We start from the raw sequence: 17,399 nt of genomic DNA, 5'->3' as shown, positions 1-17,399 counted from the left end.
CATCTTTAACTCTTCTACCTCCAGCTCTGTCTCCTGCTTTCTAGTCAGTGCCACTGTCTCCAGATCATATACCATAGCTGGTCTCACTACCATACTGTAGACCTTCCCTTTCACTCTTGCTGATATCTGTCTGTCACAAATTACTCCTGACACTCTTCTCCACCCATTCCACCCTGCCTACACCCTCTTTTTCACCTCTATTCCACAATCCCCATTACAATATACTGTTGATCCCAAATATTTAAACTCATCCACCTTCACCAATTCTACTCTCTGCATCCTCATCATTCCTCTGACCACCCTCTCATTCACACACGTGTATTCTGTCTTGATTCTAGTGACCTTCATTCCTCTCCTCTCCAGACATACTTAACACAGAACCCCACAAATATAATTTGTGTGTTTTGTATAAATACTCATCATCCTCCCCTACTTTGGTCATTCTTATGTTGGAATTCATTACTGTTTGATTGGCGATGGGAAATGTAGATTGTGATTCTGTTTTGGAAAGGTATGAAACCTGATGTGTATTTTCAAGTTATAATTTTTTTTCTGTATTTATAATGCTACATTGCTTTAGCGTTCTTGTTTGTTTAGCAATGTCTTTTTTCTTTATTGTTCTCAGTGGCAATATTATTTTAGCCTAGTTGTTAGAGGTTATGAAAAATAATGCAATTTCATTTATACTGTTATCTCTGTTAGGTAATGAGGAAAGTTTAAGTAGGGTATTGAGGCTAATTTGCAGATTTAGTTAAATAGAAAACTTACTATGTTCTAGATAATGCTTATTATACAGTTAATGGCAGTTTATGATTACATTTTTTTAAAGTTGCATTTTTTGTTAATGACGCATATTGAAACTGTAATTTTATATTTTTGTCTTATTTGCAATTAGTAGGTATCCAGCTATGATAACCTATAGTCCTGAGGATGGGGGCGGGACTCCCAAAACGTGTCAGCTAATTGGTGTTTACATAATTGGACTTCTAAATGGGTCAGTGTGAGATCTACTTTACAATTGCATAACTGATTTTTTCATATGCATTGTTAAAAGGTCTAATATTATATACCAGTAACGGCGCACTGCATGATAACGTTAGATTTCATACTCTTTCTCTGTACATTTAGCATTTGTTTGCTCTGAGGTTGATGCTCTTGCTGCTTCATGAGCAGCTCTTGTTTTCTCCACTCTAGAGGCCCGCTTCTCCTCTTCTTCCGTCAGCATCTTTTCATGTTAAAACTGATTAAGTCAGTTTTTGTGACTTAGTACGTTTTTCTTAATTTTTCACTTAAACTGGCAGTTAAGTCTTCAATCTGCCTCAAGAATGATTTAAGATATGAAGAGGTAGAGGAAGTGACAGCGAAGGTGGTAGGGATGAGAACTGTGCTTGTACGCATATGCCACACGGCCGGCCTGCTGCCCGCAATAAATTAAAAATAAAAAGAGTAATAAAAATCATCACCCTGAAAGTGAACAGTAGAGGTCACGTAGTATATGTGTACCAAATTTCAGGTCAATAGATCAAACGGTTTGTGAGCTACAAGTGATTTAAAATCTTGGACAGACAAATGGACAGCCACAGTAGTGTATTATATATATATGTTATATTATGTATTTATTTTTGCTTTCTAATGTGTAATGTATGTTGTTATATACCTGTATTTTCCATTTTTATTTTTTAATTTCCTAGTTCACTATAATAAATTCTTTGTGTTATTTTGTTTTCTTTAAATGTCATTCTTTGAAAAAACCTGATTCTTTGTTAATTATTAGAGATTTCCTGATGTTATATATATGTCCTTTTAGAATTACCTCAAAAAGCAGAATACCAGACATATCAGTTATTATTTCTGGAATGTGAAACAACTTTATTGATTAGCCTGGGGTAAAAAAGCACAATTTTGTAATATAAAAATGACAGCGATTTTAAGATAATCAGTATTTGTGTAATCATTGTTAACTTTTCATGGAGAGATGTCTTTAAGTTTGGAATGCATGCTCCACAGAGACAAAAAAGTCTACGCCATCACTCAGACAAGACGTCAAAATTTGCACTGAAACTGGCAGATAAAAGACCTCTATGAACTGATAAAAGATTTTAAGTAGCTACTCTTAAAATGCTAGACTTGAAGAGGCTCACCCTCATCATCATATGTATCCTTAAATAAGTTTTTTTCAATAAGACTCTTTTCAAATATATTTTCTACTTTTTGCTAGTATTGGTTTTACTGGTATTGGTATTGTTACATTTGCTTTACTGCAATAGCAAGTACATATTGTTTGGCTGGACCAAGGTATAGTGATCTACTAAGCTTGATTGCTGTATTCCCATAGTGGTTAGTGGCTGAGAAGGGACACCTTCAACATGTAGCTGCACAGTGGGCTTTGGTAAGTGGCACATGTGTTGAGTGACACTTGGGTCTTAAGACAGCTGTTAGACTGCTCATGCCAAGCTGGTAAGTCTTTTTACTTGAGAAAGCAGTTCACATTTGGGTTTAGCAAGACATTTGGAGTACTATAAAGCAGTTATACTGAAGTTTATTCTTCTTGAGGCGGCTGTCTAAGTGTTGGTAAGCTGTACATATGGGGTGCTATACAGGGCTGTCTTAACGCATGAGCACACTGGGCGGTTACCTGGGGGCCTCATGAGCATAGGGGTCCCATGCTAATCTATGTATATTGTGACTTGCTGAGTGGTTTGTGTAGGTACAAGCCCCAGTGCACTGTTTTGCCGGGGGCCTATAATGCTGTTAAGGTGGCCCTGGTACTATAAAGCAGCTACACCAAAGTATCAGTTTGGTCAAGGCAGCTGTCCATGTGCAGGTAAATTTCTACATGTAGAGTGCTATAAAGCAAATATACCAAGCTTTCTTATAAAGACCATAGTTAGCTACAAAGAAGTAATATAGATGAACCAGAATAAAGATCAGGTACATTTCCATGATATTAAACTTTTAAGTAAATAGAAGCTTCTCCCATTTGTACAACTGAAGTGATGAATTAATGGTGGTTCAGTTTGGTAAGTAATAAAAATTTTGCCACACAACCTAAATTAAATATGAGCAACCATTTTCTTCTCATTTATTTCTCTGTGCCATTTTGACTTTTTTTTCTTTGCTTTTTTTCTTAAGTTTTGTAGTGCTATCTTCAACATCAGAGCACAATTAGATACAATATGGAAGTCAGCACCTAGTCACTAATAAAATTCTGTCTGCAAGATTGTAAGTGGCTGCGGTGGGCTGGCGCCCTGCCCGGGGTTTGCTTCCTGCCTTATGCCCTGTGCTGGCTGGGATTGGCTCCAGCAGACCCCCGTGACCCTGTGTTAGGATATAGCGGGTTGGCTAATGGATGGATGAATGGAAGATTGTATGTGGTTCCTGCAGGACATTTTCTATTTAAACCCTAAGCCAAGTCCTCAATTATACTTGTAAATTGAAACTGTCAGTATGAACTTTGATTATTCAGATGGGGCCAGTGAGAATGTCTTTACATTAAAAGAGCTCATGACCCAACAGCAAAGTTAGTAGACAAAATCAAAAATCTAAATCTAACAACACGTGGGAGTCAATCAATCATGTGAACGTTTCATAATTTTGTAAAACCAGAAGTTGTCAAAAGTCCTATAAATCAGGAGGCTGAATCTCTTAGGAAAACCATACCTCTTTTTAGAATAGAGTCCATATTTTAGTTTTAAAGTAAAGTTCAAATGAGAAGTTTCCAAACCTCCTAACCCCCCTAAATAAGACTGTATCTAACACATCACAAAATGACACAAATACAACAGCAATACTTCAACTGGAAAAATGCAATATGAAATACATCAATAAAGTGACAAAAAGAATGGGTATTTCCGGGATCAAAAGGTTAAAAAAAAGTATCCAGTATGATCCAAAATAAAATTACCCCATAGAGGATCCTGACATCTACCACTGGAATTTACTAAACACGCTAAATTTCTCATTTTTAATAGTATAATACTTAGCACAACTGTCTTGGAATTCTGGGACCTTGTCATAAAAGGCAATCTGGTTGGGTCGGTATGGAGTTTGCATGTGTCTTCTTGGGTTTCCAGAGTTTCTCCCTTCACACTCCAGTGATGTGGAAGGTGGGTGAATTCACCCTGTATACTGTATGTAAGTGTAGCTGAGTGTAAATTAGCCCTTCAATGGACTTGTGTTGCTTTCAGCATTAGTTGCTGCCTTCTGTAGAGTGGCATCTGAAATTCTCTGGAGCAGGTTGTGATATTTTCATTGAAATATACCCATTACAACTACTCAAGACAACATCTTTATAAATGCTAATGCAAGATAACACATGCTATATGTGGAATATACACAGTTATTGTAATTAAAAGATCAATGACTAACTAAACAAAAAAAATACAAATTCAAGATAAAAAAAAATACCGGAATGCTCTTCACCCTGTAACTGATATACAAAAACTGAGAAAACTTTTAAAGCTGCTGCGTTTTTTCTTATAGTAGTCTTCTTTTTCTTATACAATGACAATAAAGTTGACAAAAGTCTTGAAGGGGATGAATGCTTATGGTGTAACTTAACAGCCAATGGTTAGCATAATTATCCCACAACTGATTAAAAATAACTTCTTGTTATGACACAAGTAGGCAAAAGTGTCCAAAAAACCCTTTGCCCTTTGTCAGTTGATATGGCCGTGTTCCTTTTTGGCCTTTGATGGCGCTCCCCTTGCTGCATTGTACCTAATACTGTTTTGACTGACTCTAGCCCTACATGTAATGGAAAAAGCGGATTCAGATAATGAATTGAGCCTGGGTAATTCAGTTAAAGCTTTTTATTTGGAAGAGATATAATTAGGTTTGTAAGAAATATAAACACAAGACACATGAAAAGCATTTGGTTTCAGGCTGAACACCCACTTTATTAATAGATATCAAAGATGTTTAGAAATAATGTAGTGTCCTCCAAACTGTTTGGGAAAAGACATTTTAATTTGATTCTGTGCTCCACAGTTTAAAATTACAAATCAAACAATTCAGTCATTGCTTAAAGTGCATATTGCAGACTTTGCATACATTTCGGTCACCCTATGTAGAGATGACAACACTTTTTCCACATGGCCCCCCCATTTCAGGGCACCATAATGTTTAGAACCATTGACGTCAGAGGTCTTTGCATTTATTCAGGTGTGTTTCATTGCTTCATTAGTGCAGACATAAGAAATCAAGGCTTGCTTCTAGTCTTTGGGGTGTGTAGTTACCATTGTTCAACATGAGGACAAAAGCTGTGCCAATGAAAGTCAAAGAAGCCATTATGAGACCAAAATACAAGAATAAAACCATTAGAAACATTGGTAAAATCTTAGGGTTACCTAAATCAACTGTCTGGAAAATCATTAAGAAGAAAGAAAACACAGTGGTGAGTTCAGTAACCTCAAAGGGACTGGTAGGCCAAGAAAGCCCTGCACTGCTGATGACAGAAGAATCCTCACTATGGTAAAGTTAAAGCCCCAAATGCCTGACCAACAGATCAGAAACAGTCTTCAGGAGGCAGATGTGTATACTTCAGAGGTGACTATCTGTAAAAGACTTCATGAACAGCAATACAGAGGCCACACAACAGGATGAAAACCATTAATTAGCCACAAAAACATGATGGCCAGATTACAGTTTGCAAAAACGTTCTGAAAAGAGCCAGTAGAATTCATGGACAGACGAGACAAAGATGGACCTGTATGAAAGTGATGGAAAGAGCAAAGTGTGGAGACAAAAAGGAACTGCCCAAGATCCAAAGCATACTAACTCATCAGTGCCGGATTAACCAATAGGTACATGTAGCATATGCTACGGGCCCCGCAATTTCGGGGGCTCCCAAATGGTGGACCCAATATTTAATGAAAAAGTGTAGCATTGAAAAACTGGTCTTTAAAAATATTATCTTTACGTTTTTAAACTGTAAATTTCTTACACAACAAAACTTTAGGGGCCCAACACATAAAATTCACATAAATATTATAAGATTCTTATTATAATCGAGAGTAAAATAATTATTTAGTCCGGTTTGAACTGTTCAGAATCTAAACTTCAGATGATGCAGACCAAAAGGGCCCCCAAATTTGAAATGTGCTACGGGCCCCCAAAGCTCTTAATCTGGCCCTGTAACTCATCTGTTAAACATGGTGGTAGGGAGTGTTATGTTTTGAGCCACAGGTACTGATACACTTATCTTCACTGATGATAAGACTGCTGATGGCAGTCACACCATGACTTCTTATCTACTCATGTGCCAGTAAATGCCTCCAAACTCATTGGATGTTGCTTCCTCCTACAACAAGATAATGATCCATACTGTTAAGGCAACACAGGAACTTTTCAAAGCTAGAAAATGGAAAACTAATGAATGGTCAATCCAGACACCCAATTTAAATCCAACTGAGCATGCCTTGAATATGATGAAGAGAAAACCTACAGGGACAAACCCCTAAAACAAGCAGGAGCTGAAGGTGGCTTCATTAGAGACTCAGCAGAGCATCACCAGAGAAGATGATCAGCACGTGATGATGTCTATGAATCACAGACTTCGAACAGTCATTGGAAGAGATGCACAACAAAGTACTAAATATGACTGCTTTAATATACTGTACCTGCCATTGCTTTGTCCTAAACCTTATGATGCCCTAAAAATCTCAGGGGGACAATCTATGTAAAAAAAGTGTTGCCATTTCTACATGGTGTGACTGAAATGTATGCAAATACCCTTAAGGTAAAATCTGCAATGTGCACTTTAATCACATCTGAATTGTTTGATTTGTAATTTTAAACTGGAGCAGAGGTGTGAATCAAGGAAAACTGTGTCTTTGTCCCATTATGGAGGGCATTGTATATAGCCTTTGGAAAACACTGGTGTCTCCTTCACCTCCCTGGTCACTCATTTATGACATTGATATTGTTGATGTTTTTTATTTTCTTCTACGGTCTAAAAGAGGTGGTTGGCAGCTGCAGCAACGGAAGGGTCACTGTGTAAATGACCTCCTGATTGAATCTGAAAACAATTGACATATTTGCTGCTCTGCAACCTCTAAATCCTAGCCCTATGCCCCTCAGAATCAGTCTTGGTCTATGGTATAAGGAGATGTGTTTTGCTTGAGTACAATTTTGGGATTACATGGTCAATAGAGAGTGCACAATATTAATCCACAGTTGCAGAAAGCCAATGCGGTTAAATATAATGGAATCTTTTTCCAACAGAATCCCATCATATGGATGGCTGAATATGGATAAAAAAATGCCTTTAACCAAAGTCAACAGTACGCCACCATTAAGGATTTTGTTTACTGGAATAGCCCAGAAAAACTGAGCAGGGGAAAGGGGAATAAAGAACATTGATGAATAAATAGATTCAGAAGTCCCTTTTCCTCACGGTGTTACTGTTTAGTGCTTAGAGAGTGAACACGAGCCATGGCGTTTAACTTTTTGTCTACATTTCACCCACATTAATGCAAGTATCAGAATGGTTTCCATCCATCAAACTTTTTTCTAAGCCTCTTTATCCATAACAGAGCTGTGGATAGTGAAAGCTTAAGTCACTATTATCACACAGACTGTAACTTGAGCAGGACACAGTCAAACATGAGAACTTCTGCTGGGTCAACTTCTCTTAAAGAAAATAATGTGTACTGTGTGTATTGGGCAAAAAGAATGTGTAAAGTTCACTCAGATGGTAATCAGACTGTAAATTGAATCAAGGTAACACAGATGCTAACATATATTTCAAGAAAGTTTAATTTTTCCAGACTGTTTTTGAACTTGCTTTCCTTTTTAGGAATGGATTATTCAAACCGGAACAGATTATTCAAGCTATCGTCTTTAAAAAGGGAAGTAGCAAAGCACTGATAACAAGAATCTAGCTGCCCATTTTGCACATTGTACCTGGCTGTGGCATTGTTCCATTCTGTCTCTGTAAAGGTAAGAACAGCAACTTATTTTTTTAATATAATCTCAGCAGTGTTTTCATTGGTAATAATTATGGCTTGTACCAGAAAATAGAAGATATTCAGTGAGAAAAACTGAAACCTTCAAAAAATAATAATTAAATTAATAAGTAATTCTACATCTGTTAATGTTTATATTATAAATTGTAGTGTTATCTATTACTTGGCACCTCCGTCCATCCATCCATTATCCAACCCGCTATATCCTAACTACAGGGTCACGGGGGTCTGCTTGAGGCAATCCCAGCCAACACAGGACGCAAGGCAAGAAACAAGTCCCGGGCCGGGCGCCAGCCCACCGTAGGGCACGCACACACACACATACACACCAACCACACACTAGGGACAATTTTGAATCCCCAATGCACCTAACCTGCATGTCTTTGGACTGTGAGAGGAAACCAGAGTACCCGGAGGAAACCCACGCAGACACGGGGAGAACATGCAAACTCCATGCAGGGAGGACCCAGGAAGCAAACCTGGGTCTTCTAACTGCGAGGCAGCAGCGCTACCCACTGCACCACCGTGCCACCCCCTACTTGGCACCTGTTTCTGAATATATATTCCTATAATTTTGGAAACCACATTTTTTAAGGTGTCACTGTACAATTTAAGCAAAGGATTTCATATTAAAAATACTATCATTCTAAAGTCTAGACCAACAAGGAGCATAGCCAAGAACGAATGTTCCCTGCATCATTTCTTTGTTTCAGAACCTACAATGTTTTGTTAAACAAACACCTCAATAAGCTGGATAGGCTGATTTTTAACATAAAAAGTGCCTTCACTGTAAACTATGGAATATCTGACAACCAGATGTTTGTGTGAACAACAAAATATTAATTTGGACTGGTCCTTATAGGTAGTTTCCATATTAGAAAAAGAGTTGTAAGTCTGAATAGTGTCAGTATAGATTTGTGATCTTAAAGACTGTAAAAAGCTTGATGGATATAATGTATTGATTATTAAGCTGATGTATTTGTTAAAAGTGACTTCTAAATCAGGATGTTAATATGCTTTTTTTCTTAAATTGTGATAACTGGCAGATTAAATGCATTACTTGGGTCATGCAGCGATGGTAGGGACTGACCTCTGGTTACTAGCTCACTGCTTTTAAGTGTAGATCACACTATCTGACTTCTAAATGCAATATTACGTGTACAGATGTAGAACTGAGCAAGAGATAAGGTTACCTCCCTTCATCCTTCAAAATCTAATGACAAATCACTCGGTGAACACTATTTAGTTTTGGTCCTATTGCTTTGTATATTCCTTTGTCTATCCATAAGGGAGCATTAGAGTTACTGTTCATATGGAGCCTGAAAACAAACCTTTCTATCTGTATTGCCATGTATGAGTAGCTCATCATTACAGTATCTATCTATCTATCTATCTATCTATCTATCTATCTATCTATCTATCTATCTATCTATCTATCTATCTATCTATCTATCTATCTATCTATCTATCTATCTATCTATCTATCTATCTTTTATTACTTTACATACTGTGCTAATGCTGGTTATGTGGTGCTGCTGCCTGTGCTGGTTGCGTATTCTTATTCTTTCATTGTACTACAGCTCTCTTGACACTGTACTTATCTGTTAAACTAATGCATGTAGGCTATTCTAATTGTTTGATTTCCTTTTATTGTTCTTTGATATCTTGTCATTACTCTGTAATTTGCAAAGTTTCTTTTCCATATAAAATAAAGTTTTATTTAATTGATTAATTGGTGACACAGTCTCTCAGCTCCACGACAGTGTGTTCAAATTGTAGCTTTGTTTAGGGTCTCTGTGTAATTTTCATGTTCTCCCTGGATCACAGTGGGTCTTTCTTGGGTATTGAATTGTACTTTCCACATCCTACAAATGTGCAGGTCAGGTTGATAGGTGACATTTAACAGGCCAAATGTGAGTAAGTAGGGTTGGGGAGGTGCATTCCAGGCATTACACTTCCAAGGCTGGATCCTGCCTTGCATTTGACATTGCCCATTGGTTGTTACAGCTAAATCAATCAATCAATCAATTAATCAATCAATCAATCGTTTATTTATAAAGCACTTTAAAACAACACAATTGAGGCAAAAGTGCTGTAGTGCTGTACAAGGACAATAACCAATAAATATTAAAAAAAAATAATGAGAGAAACAAATACAAAAATTTAAATCATCACAAGGGTAGACAATCAACTATCAAAGTGAATTAAAAGCCAAACAGTCAAAAAGAGTTTTGAGACGAGATTAAAACATCAATAATGGGGGAGTTGGTTTTGTCCGTTACAGGAGATGGACGTCTGAAGCGGAACTCCATTAGAAGCGGTGTTACTTTTTCTCTTATTTTTTATCATCCCAAAGTATCCTGTATTTACTCAAACTGAGTGGGTTCAATTACAGTATATGCAAGCATATATAAACATGAGTGGCAGGAAAGGGGCTCAGAAACAAACAGAAAAGAAATCTAAAGCTTCATCTAAGCCTAGACAGGCATCAAGTCCAAGCTCAAGGTACATCCTGCCAGAGACTGACCTGGAACAGATAGGCGAAAGCACAGATTTATGACTTTAGATGCTATGAGGTCCATAAATTGATGCCCCCTTCTGGAGCCATTCCCCTGTTTCGCAGGTGAACTGATGCTTATATTACACTCCCCTCATGACGATTTCAATTCCCCTTAGTTCCTGCACTCAAATATTCAGCATTTATTAAACTTCTAGACTATCAAGGTCTCTCAGTTCTGCATCCGAACCAGTTGTTTTGGTGTCATATATTAGAAACAAATTGAATAAAAAATCTTAACATTTTGTATTTTATAGTATACATTTTATATCTGCGTTTGCCATGTCTCATTCATGACACTGCACTTTTTAATAAGTTAGTTATACATTATACTCAACGGAGTAGTGGCTCTGTGGCTAAGGATCTACACTGGTAATCAGAAGGTTGGCCACATATAAAAATGGGAAATGCTAAGGAAGAAGACGATGTAGAATAAATTATATGCTGCACTCAGCTACAATTAACACTACATATTCTTATAGACTGAATCAAATAAATCATATAATAGAGTACCATCTTTATGGTCCTCTCTGTGTTATATAATTACTACTGTATTACTGGTGAACAAAATTTTAATATTTATACTAACGATGAATTAATATGGGCGGAGTTTATGCTCCAGAGGAATGATGCACTCGTCCACAGAAGCACGAAGAGGCATAAAGTAGTAGTTTGATTTGCCCGGCTAAGACCTTCTCTGTTACCCGAGCGACTTTGCATACCTATTGGGGATGGCTTGTGATTTTGCAGCAAGTATGAAGAGACGTTTCTTACATTAGCGCGACAATTTATCCTGGTGAAGGATTTTTTTTATTTATAATAATTATTTTTTTGCACACGCATTAATTTTGCCACCATTACTATAATAGTACATGTAGCAGAAAAGAATACCGCAAACACTGGGGTGGGGGCGTGGAAAGTAGATGGAGTCAAAATAGACGCAGCTGATAGGGGTGTCATCTTATGGGCCTCAGAATGTCTCAGGTCGCTGAATCTGTCCGAGGCCTAAAACTGTCCTGACTTCAGCTGGATTCTATTGGCTAAACGTATCGCATCTTACAACATTAAACAGCGCTCACAGAAAGCCGAGAACAGATGCAGCCTCTTGTATCCTGTCAAACTGAAAGTGGACATTTAAGGCAAGCACTACATTTTTACCTCTACAGAGGAGGCAGAAAAAAAGCTAAGAAAACCGATCCCAACACTTTTTTGAAATACAATTGTGAGTCGCATCCTGTCCTGGCATGGCAAAGACTCTCTCAAGACTGTTTAAGATTATATTTTATGCTTATAGTATTGGACTGTATTGTCAATAGATATCTCTGTTTTAATCCTTGTAAGCCACTGCTGGAAGTCTTGTTTTGTTTTGGATGTGCCGTGTCTCTAGGTATGTCAGAGGACTAGGACTTTGTGAAGTGGGGTTCAGCCTCATGTGGAGAGGCAAAATGGGGCTGTGGGGGGAGTGAAAGGGAGCAAGCTACCTCTAATCTATCCTTTTAACCATTATAATTATAAGTGCCAACGTAACAATAGGCTTCATGGCAATAACTCCTGGGAAAATTGGAAATTAAGGTCAAAGCTGTCTTATCTTAAGTTAAGACAACAAAATGACAACAAAAGTTCAGAAGCAATGTCTCCAAGAGTGAACAGTTAACTTTGTGAGCTGGAATGTTAAAGGTTTGAATCACGAATTAAAGAGAAAGTATTCTCTCAAGTAACAGGTTTAAAGGCTAAAATAGTATTTTTACAAGAGACCCACTTATTAAGCAAGGATCAGTTTCGGCTGCACAGAGACAGTCCAAATATTCCATTCCAGCTTTACAAAGAAAACTAGACGTGTGGGAATTCTTATATATAGAATAATCTCATTTGCAATATCAGATGTAGTATCTGATCCTGAAGGGAGATATGTGATAGTCATGAATAATTTATTTAACTGTAAAGTGATTTTGATAAATATCTATGCACCCAATGTGGATGATAGAGACTTCATCCAAAACATTTTTGCATCCACTCCCAATGTGAACACTCATAAAATTATAATGGCTGGGATCTTTGATTGTGTTTTAAATCCAGACCTAGATTGGTCCCCAGCCATAGGGGTGATGACATCTAACATTGCAAAGACAATTACACAGTTTGTAACTGATTACAACTTTTCAGACCCCTGGAGATTTCTGAACCCAAACTCAAGAGCATATTCATTCTACTCACTAGTGCATCATTTCTACTCAAGAACTGATTATTTCTTTGTAGATAACAATTTCTTGCCTAAGATTAAATCTTGTAAGTACGACGCAATTGTTATTTCTGACCACGACCCTTTGATCATGGAGCTAAAATCATTATGTCCCACATACTCATCTCGCAGCTGGTGGTCTTTTATTGGCAGATGAGAACTGTATAGAATTTATATCCAAGCAAGTCATTTTTTTAAAGACAAATACATCCTCAGAGGTTTCCGCAGGAAATATTTTTATTATGGAAAGCAAACTTTTATTCCAAAAATCCCTACTAAGTTTAAATTCTGGATTATTCAAACCACACCATGGATTTAAAAAGAATAAGGAACACATAACAGAAAAATAAAAAACAAAAAAATCTCACTTCATAGCAAATATGAATTCAGAAGAAGGTCACTGTTAGAGTGTTTCCTTTTATTTTTGTTTGTTTTACCTTCTGAAGAGCGTGTTTCTACAGTCCGTGCTCTTAACTAACTAGAGCTGCAGCGCACGGCTCATGGTGCCTTAATCCACATGATAACATAGCCATTTTAACTAATGATATTTATTTTAGCCTACTCTGAAATGAAGTAGAAGAAAGAAATTTCTCTACTCATACATTTTAGATTTACATACAAAAAAACAAACAAAACACTGAAATTGTTCCAAACGAAGAAATTTCAAGTTAAACTTTTGCTGCAGTTGAATTATTTAACACCACTATGGAAAGTGATTTGTCAGTTTGCATCTCTGGCACAGATGTATGTGTGTTATGAAAAGTGGCTACTCTTTGTGACATACAAAACAATGTGGCTTTTGGTTTTCGGATTGCTTATCTGTGTATGATGTGATAAGTCTTTATATGATATTCATATCCTAACTGAGGGCATTCCACATAACTAGTTGTATATTCCACAGTACTATATACCATCGGTCAAGGGTAAGACAGGAGTCAATTAAAATGTTAGGGTGCCAACCGGGCCACCCTGTTTCCTTAAAATAATAAGATGGCTCAAACTAACAAGTGCATGGTAAATAAACAACAGCAAACTATAGCTGTAAACTGTAGTTTAAAGGCTCATGAGAGTGGCCAGGCTTCTTGGTCAGAGCTCCGTAGCGTGGGTGGCTCATCTCCCAAATGAGAAGCTTCCCTCCAAGAACGCCTTGCTTTTATAGCTCTTGGACCAGAAGGGGCAGGGTCGGTTGCCCTCAATGGGAATCTTCTCTGAGCTTTGGGTGTAAAAAATATAGAAGAGTCAGCAATGGCAGCCTCTGGTGTCCTGGGGTGGTGTAGCTTAACTGTGATAAGTCTGGAAGGTGACCCTCTGACGCACTTGTATGACACATAGGAAGATTTCGTTGTTCATCCAACACTGGAAACCTGAACGTGAAAACCTGATGACCATGGGGTACAGTAATCCCTCCTCCATCGCGGGGGTTGCGTTCCAGAGCCACCCGCGAAATAAGAAAATCCGTGAAGTAGAAACCATATGTTTATATGGTTATTTTTATATTGTCATGCTTGGGTCACAGATTTGCACAGAAACACAGGAGGTTGTAGAGAGACAGGAACGTTATTCAAACACTGCAAACAAACATTTGTCTCTTTTTCAAAAGTTTAAACTGTGCTCCATGACAAGACAGAGATGACAGTTCCATCTCACAATTAAAAGAATGCAAACATATCTTCCTCTTCAAAGGAGTGCGCGTCAGGAGCACAGACTGTCAGAAAGACAGAGGAAAGCAAACAACTCAATAGGGCTGTTTGGCTTTTAAGTATGCAAAGCACCGCCGGTACAAAGCTGTTGAAGGCGGCAGCTCACACCCCCTCCGTCAGGAGCAGGGAGAGAGAGAGAGAGAGAGAGAGAGAGAGACAGAGAAAAACAAACAGTCAAAAATCAATACGTGCCCTTCGAGCTTTTAAGTATGTGAAGCACCGTGCAGCATGTCGCTTCAGGAAGCAGCTGCACAGAAGATAGCAACGTGAAGATAATCTTTCAGCATTTTTAGACGAGCGCCCGTATCGTCCAGGTGTGCGAACAGCCCCCCTGCTCACACCCCCTACGTCAGGATCAGAGAAAGTCAGCGTAAGAGAGAGAGAGAGAAAAGTAAGTTGGGTAGCTTCTCAGCCATCTGCCAATAGCGTCCCTTGTATGAAATCAACTGGGCAAACCAACTGAGGAAGCATGTACCAGAAATTAAAAGACCCATTGTCCTCAGAAATCCGCGAACCAGCAAAAAAATCCACGATATATATTTAAATATGCTTACATATAAAATCCGCGATAGAGTGAAGCCGCGAAAGGCGAAGCGCGATATAGCGAGGGATCACTGTATTTCACATACTGATGATATCCAATGAACTTAAGAGATTTCAAGCTTTTTGACTTGGTTCTTAGCCTTGCTCAGAATTCTGTTGTTCTTTACTCAGATCTTCTATTTTATTTATTCTGACATATTCTACTACTTTGGGTATTTATCCTCAGAAGTTCATTTAAAGCATGTGATACTATAATTTCTCATACAGGGTAGAGTTCATCAGCGAATTGAGGTAATGTGTTTAAGCAAATTTTTGCTTGTGGTTATAAATCAGAAGAGACTTTTGTTTACCTGTTTTTTGCTTTCATTATACCTAAAGCTTTACAAATTTTCCGTTTGATTTGATCCTCTGTGCAAAGTTTTGGTAATATTTATTTAATCGAAATCAAATTCAAAACAAGACTAAAGTTAACAAAATATGAAAATGTTTACTTTTCCAAGGCGCTATGCAAAGTACTTTTTAAATTAGCTGTTTATGCCCTCACTAGTGTTGTCATATGCTAATGGGTCAGTCGTTCTATTTTATATTTTAATCATGCAGAAATTGTTTTGATGATGTACTGATTTGAGGTACTTTTACATTTAAGTGTCTCGGTGTCTATAATAATGATAAATCCACTGCTCTTCACAGCAGAGAAAAGGAAGAAGATGAAGAACTGGTCAGCAATGATCACTTTACTAGCAATTCTTACTTTGGCAGCACATGAGACATCAAGTGATACAACAGCCTCCATTAATACCACATCATATTCTATATCCATGAGTGAAACGTCTTGGAAGACTGCGGACAACTCAACTCTGACTCAAATAACTGGATCAACGGATTCACAGTCAACAACTCTGAATTCAACCGCAAGTTCAACAGATCCTAACTTTAATCCTAATGAGATGACTACCACAAACACAACTAAAAATTCATCTTCTTCTGGCTCTACAACTAATGCAAACACTGCTACAGGTTCTATGTCTATAACAGCAACTCCTTCGCTCAGTTCTGCAAATGCCACCAGAATAACTTCAGCTTATGTGTCTACTAGTATAACTTCTACTACCAAATCAAGCACAAGTGTATCTTCTAAAGTCACAATTAGTATCGCTGCAACTATAATTACAACCAGCACTTCTTCTCCACCTACGGAAAATGGGTGAGTGACTTACTGTTTGGGTCATATTGTACCATTGGTCTACTAAATGACAGTATTTTTAAATTTCCTGCTTTGCAGTGACTTGTGCGATATCAAGAAGAAACATACAGTTTACACTTGTCATGATTTTATATACACAACACAAAACTGCAGGACAACCTTTTACCTTGCTTTTATTAATGGTGTACATACACTATAAATACTAACTAATTACCTGCCTAACTTCAGTGTAGCTTGAACACATTTCTGTGTACAGAATACTGTGTAATTTGAGTACTGGTATAAGTAAGTATGCAATCAGTGATGAAACAGCAAATGAGTACTGATGTATTTATACTTAAAATTACACTGTATATGCAATTGAATAATGTCTAGGCCCTTCGAGGGTATGCACTTCCATACAGTGCACTGTTGATTGTCCATTTTGTTTGCCCAAAAAAATGATAGTACGTTATGTCAACTAATAGTTATAAACTTTGGAAGTTAATTCCGAGTTAATTTAAAATTGCTACGAATCACAAGGTTGCATGAGCATCAAACTCTGAAATTAGACTGATCAAAAAACGGATGTGAATAAATATATATCAACAAGAAAGTGTAAAGGTTACAAATTACTTTTACTTACTTAAATATGGTGTTCAAAGTCATTTTCTTTATAGCAACTTCTGAACAAAGTGACTCAGCATACATTATAGTAAACATTGTAATTCATTCTGCTTCATCGTGGCTTGGCTATATTGCATATTTTGTCTTTCTCCTCATTTCCTTGGTTCTTTTCTTATCATGTGTATAAACAACAAGCCACAAAAAGCACATGGTGAGTGTTAATTGGTATTGTGAGCTTGCAATGTTCAATGTGCAGGATGCAATGGCACTGGCTTTATTTTATAGTGTCATCAGTTTATTTCAAATTTATTATCTTGTGTACACAGTACAATGACATTTCTATTTTCCCATAAGATCAGCAAGAAGCATGCTGCCACTTCCTTCATCTGACACATGATTTTCATGCGATAGGTTATGTACAATAAGTCACACAAAATTGGAACCATGCTGATACGTTGCGTGAGCCTAGGTGTAAGTCACCACCAGAATTAACTGCCATTACATCATGTAAATAAACACCTTCTGAGATGCCTATGAAAATAGCAAGTGGCATCCATTCCTCAATTTCTTGATCCAGAGCAGA

The 17,399-nt window shown here is 37.5% G+C and overlaps 1 protein-coding gene across 1 annotated transcript; it reads left to right on the top strand.

Moving 5' to 3' along the window:
• The first annotated feature begins 7,919 nt into the window (after positions 1-7,919).
• On the top strand, positions 7,920-16,214 carry LOC127527078 (uncharacterized). Its single transcript, XM_051924694.1, has 2 exons — positions 7,920-7,941; positions 15,697-16,214. The coding sequence occupies exon 2, from the start codon at positions 15,714-15,716 to the stop codon at positions 16,212-16,214; it is 501 nt and encodes a 166-aa protein (XP_051780654.1). The 5' UTR covers positions 7,920-7,941; positions 15,697-15,713.
• Positions 16,215-17,399: the final 1,185 nt, after the last annotated feature.

Source organism: Erpetoichthys calabaricus, chromosome 3, assembly GCF_900747795.2.
Source record: "Erpetoichthys calabaricus chromosome 3, fErpCal1.3, whole genome shotgun sequence".
NCBI classification, from domain to species: Eukaryota; Metazoa; Chordata; class Cladistia; order Polypteriformes; family Polypteridae; genus Erpetoichthys; species Erpetoichthys calabaricus.
The sequence above is the reverse complement of the archived record's forward strand: the minus strand, read 5'-3'. Positions and strand labels throughout refer to the sequence as shown.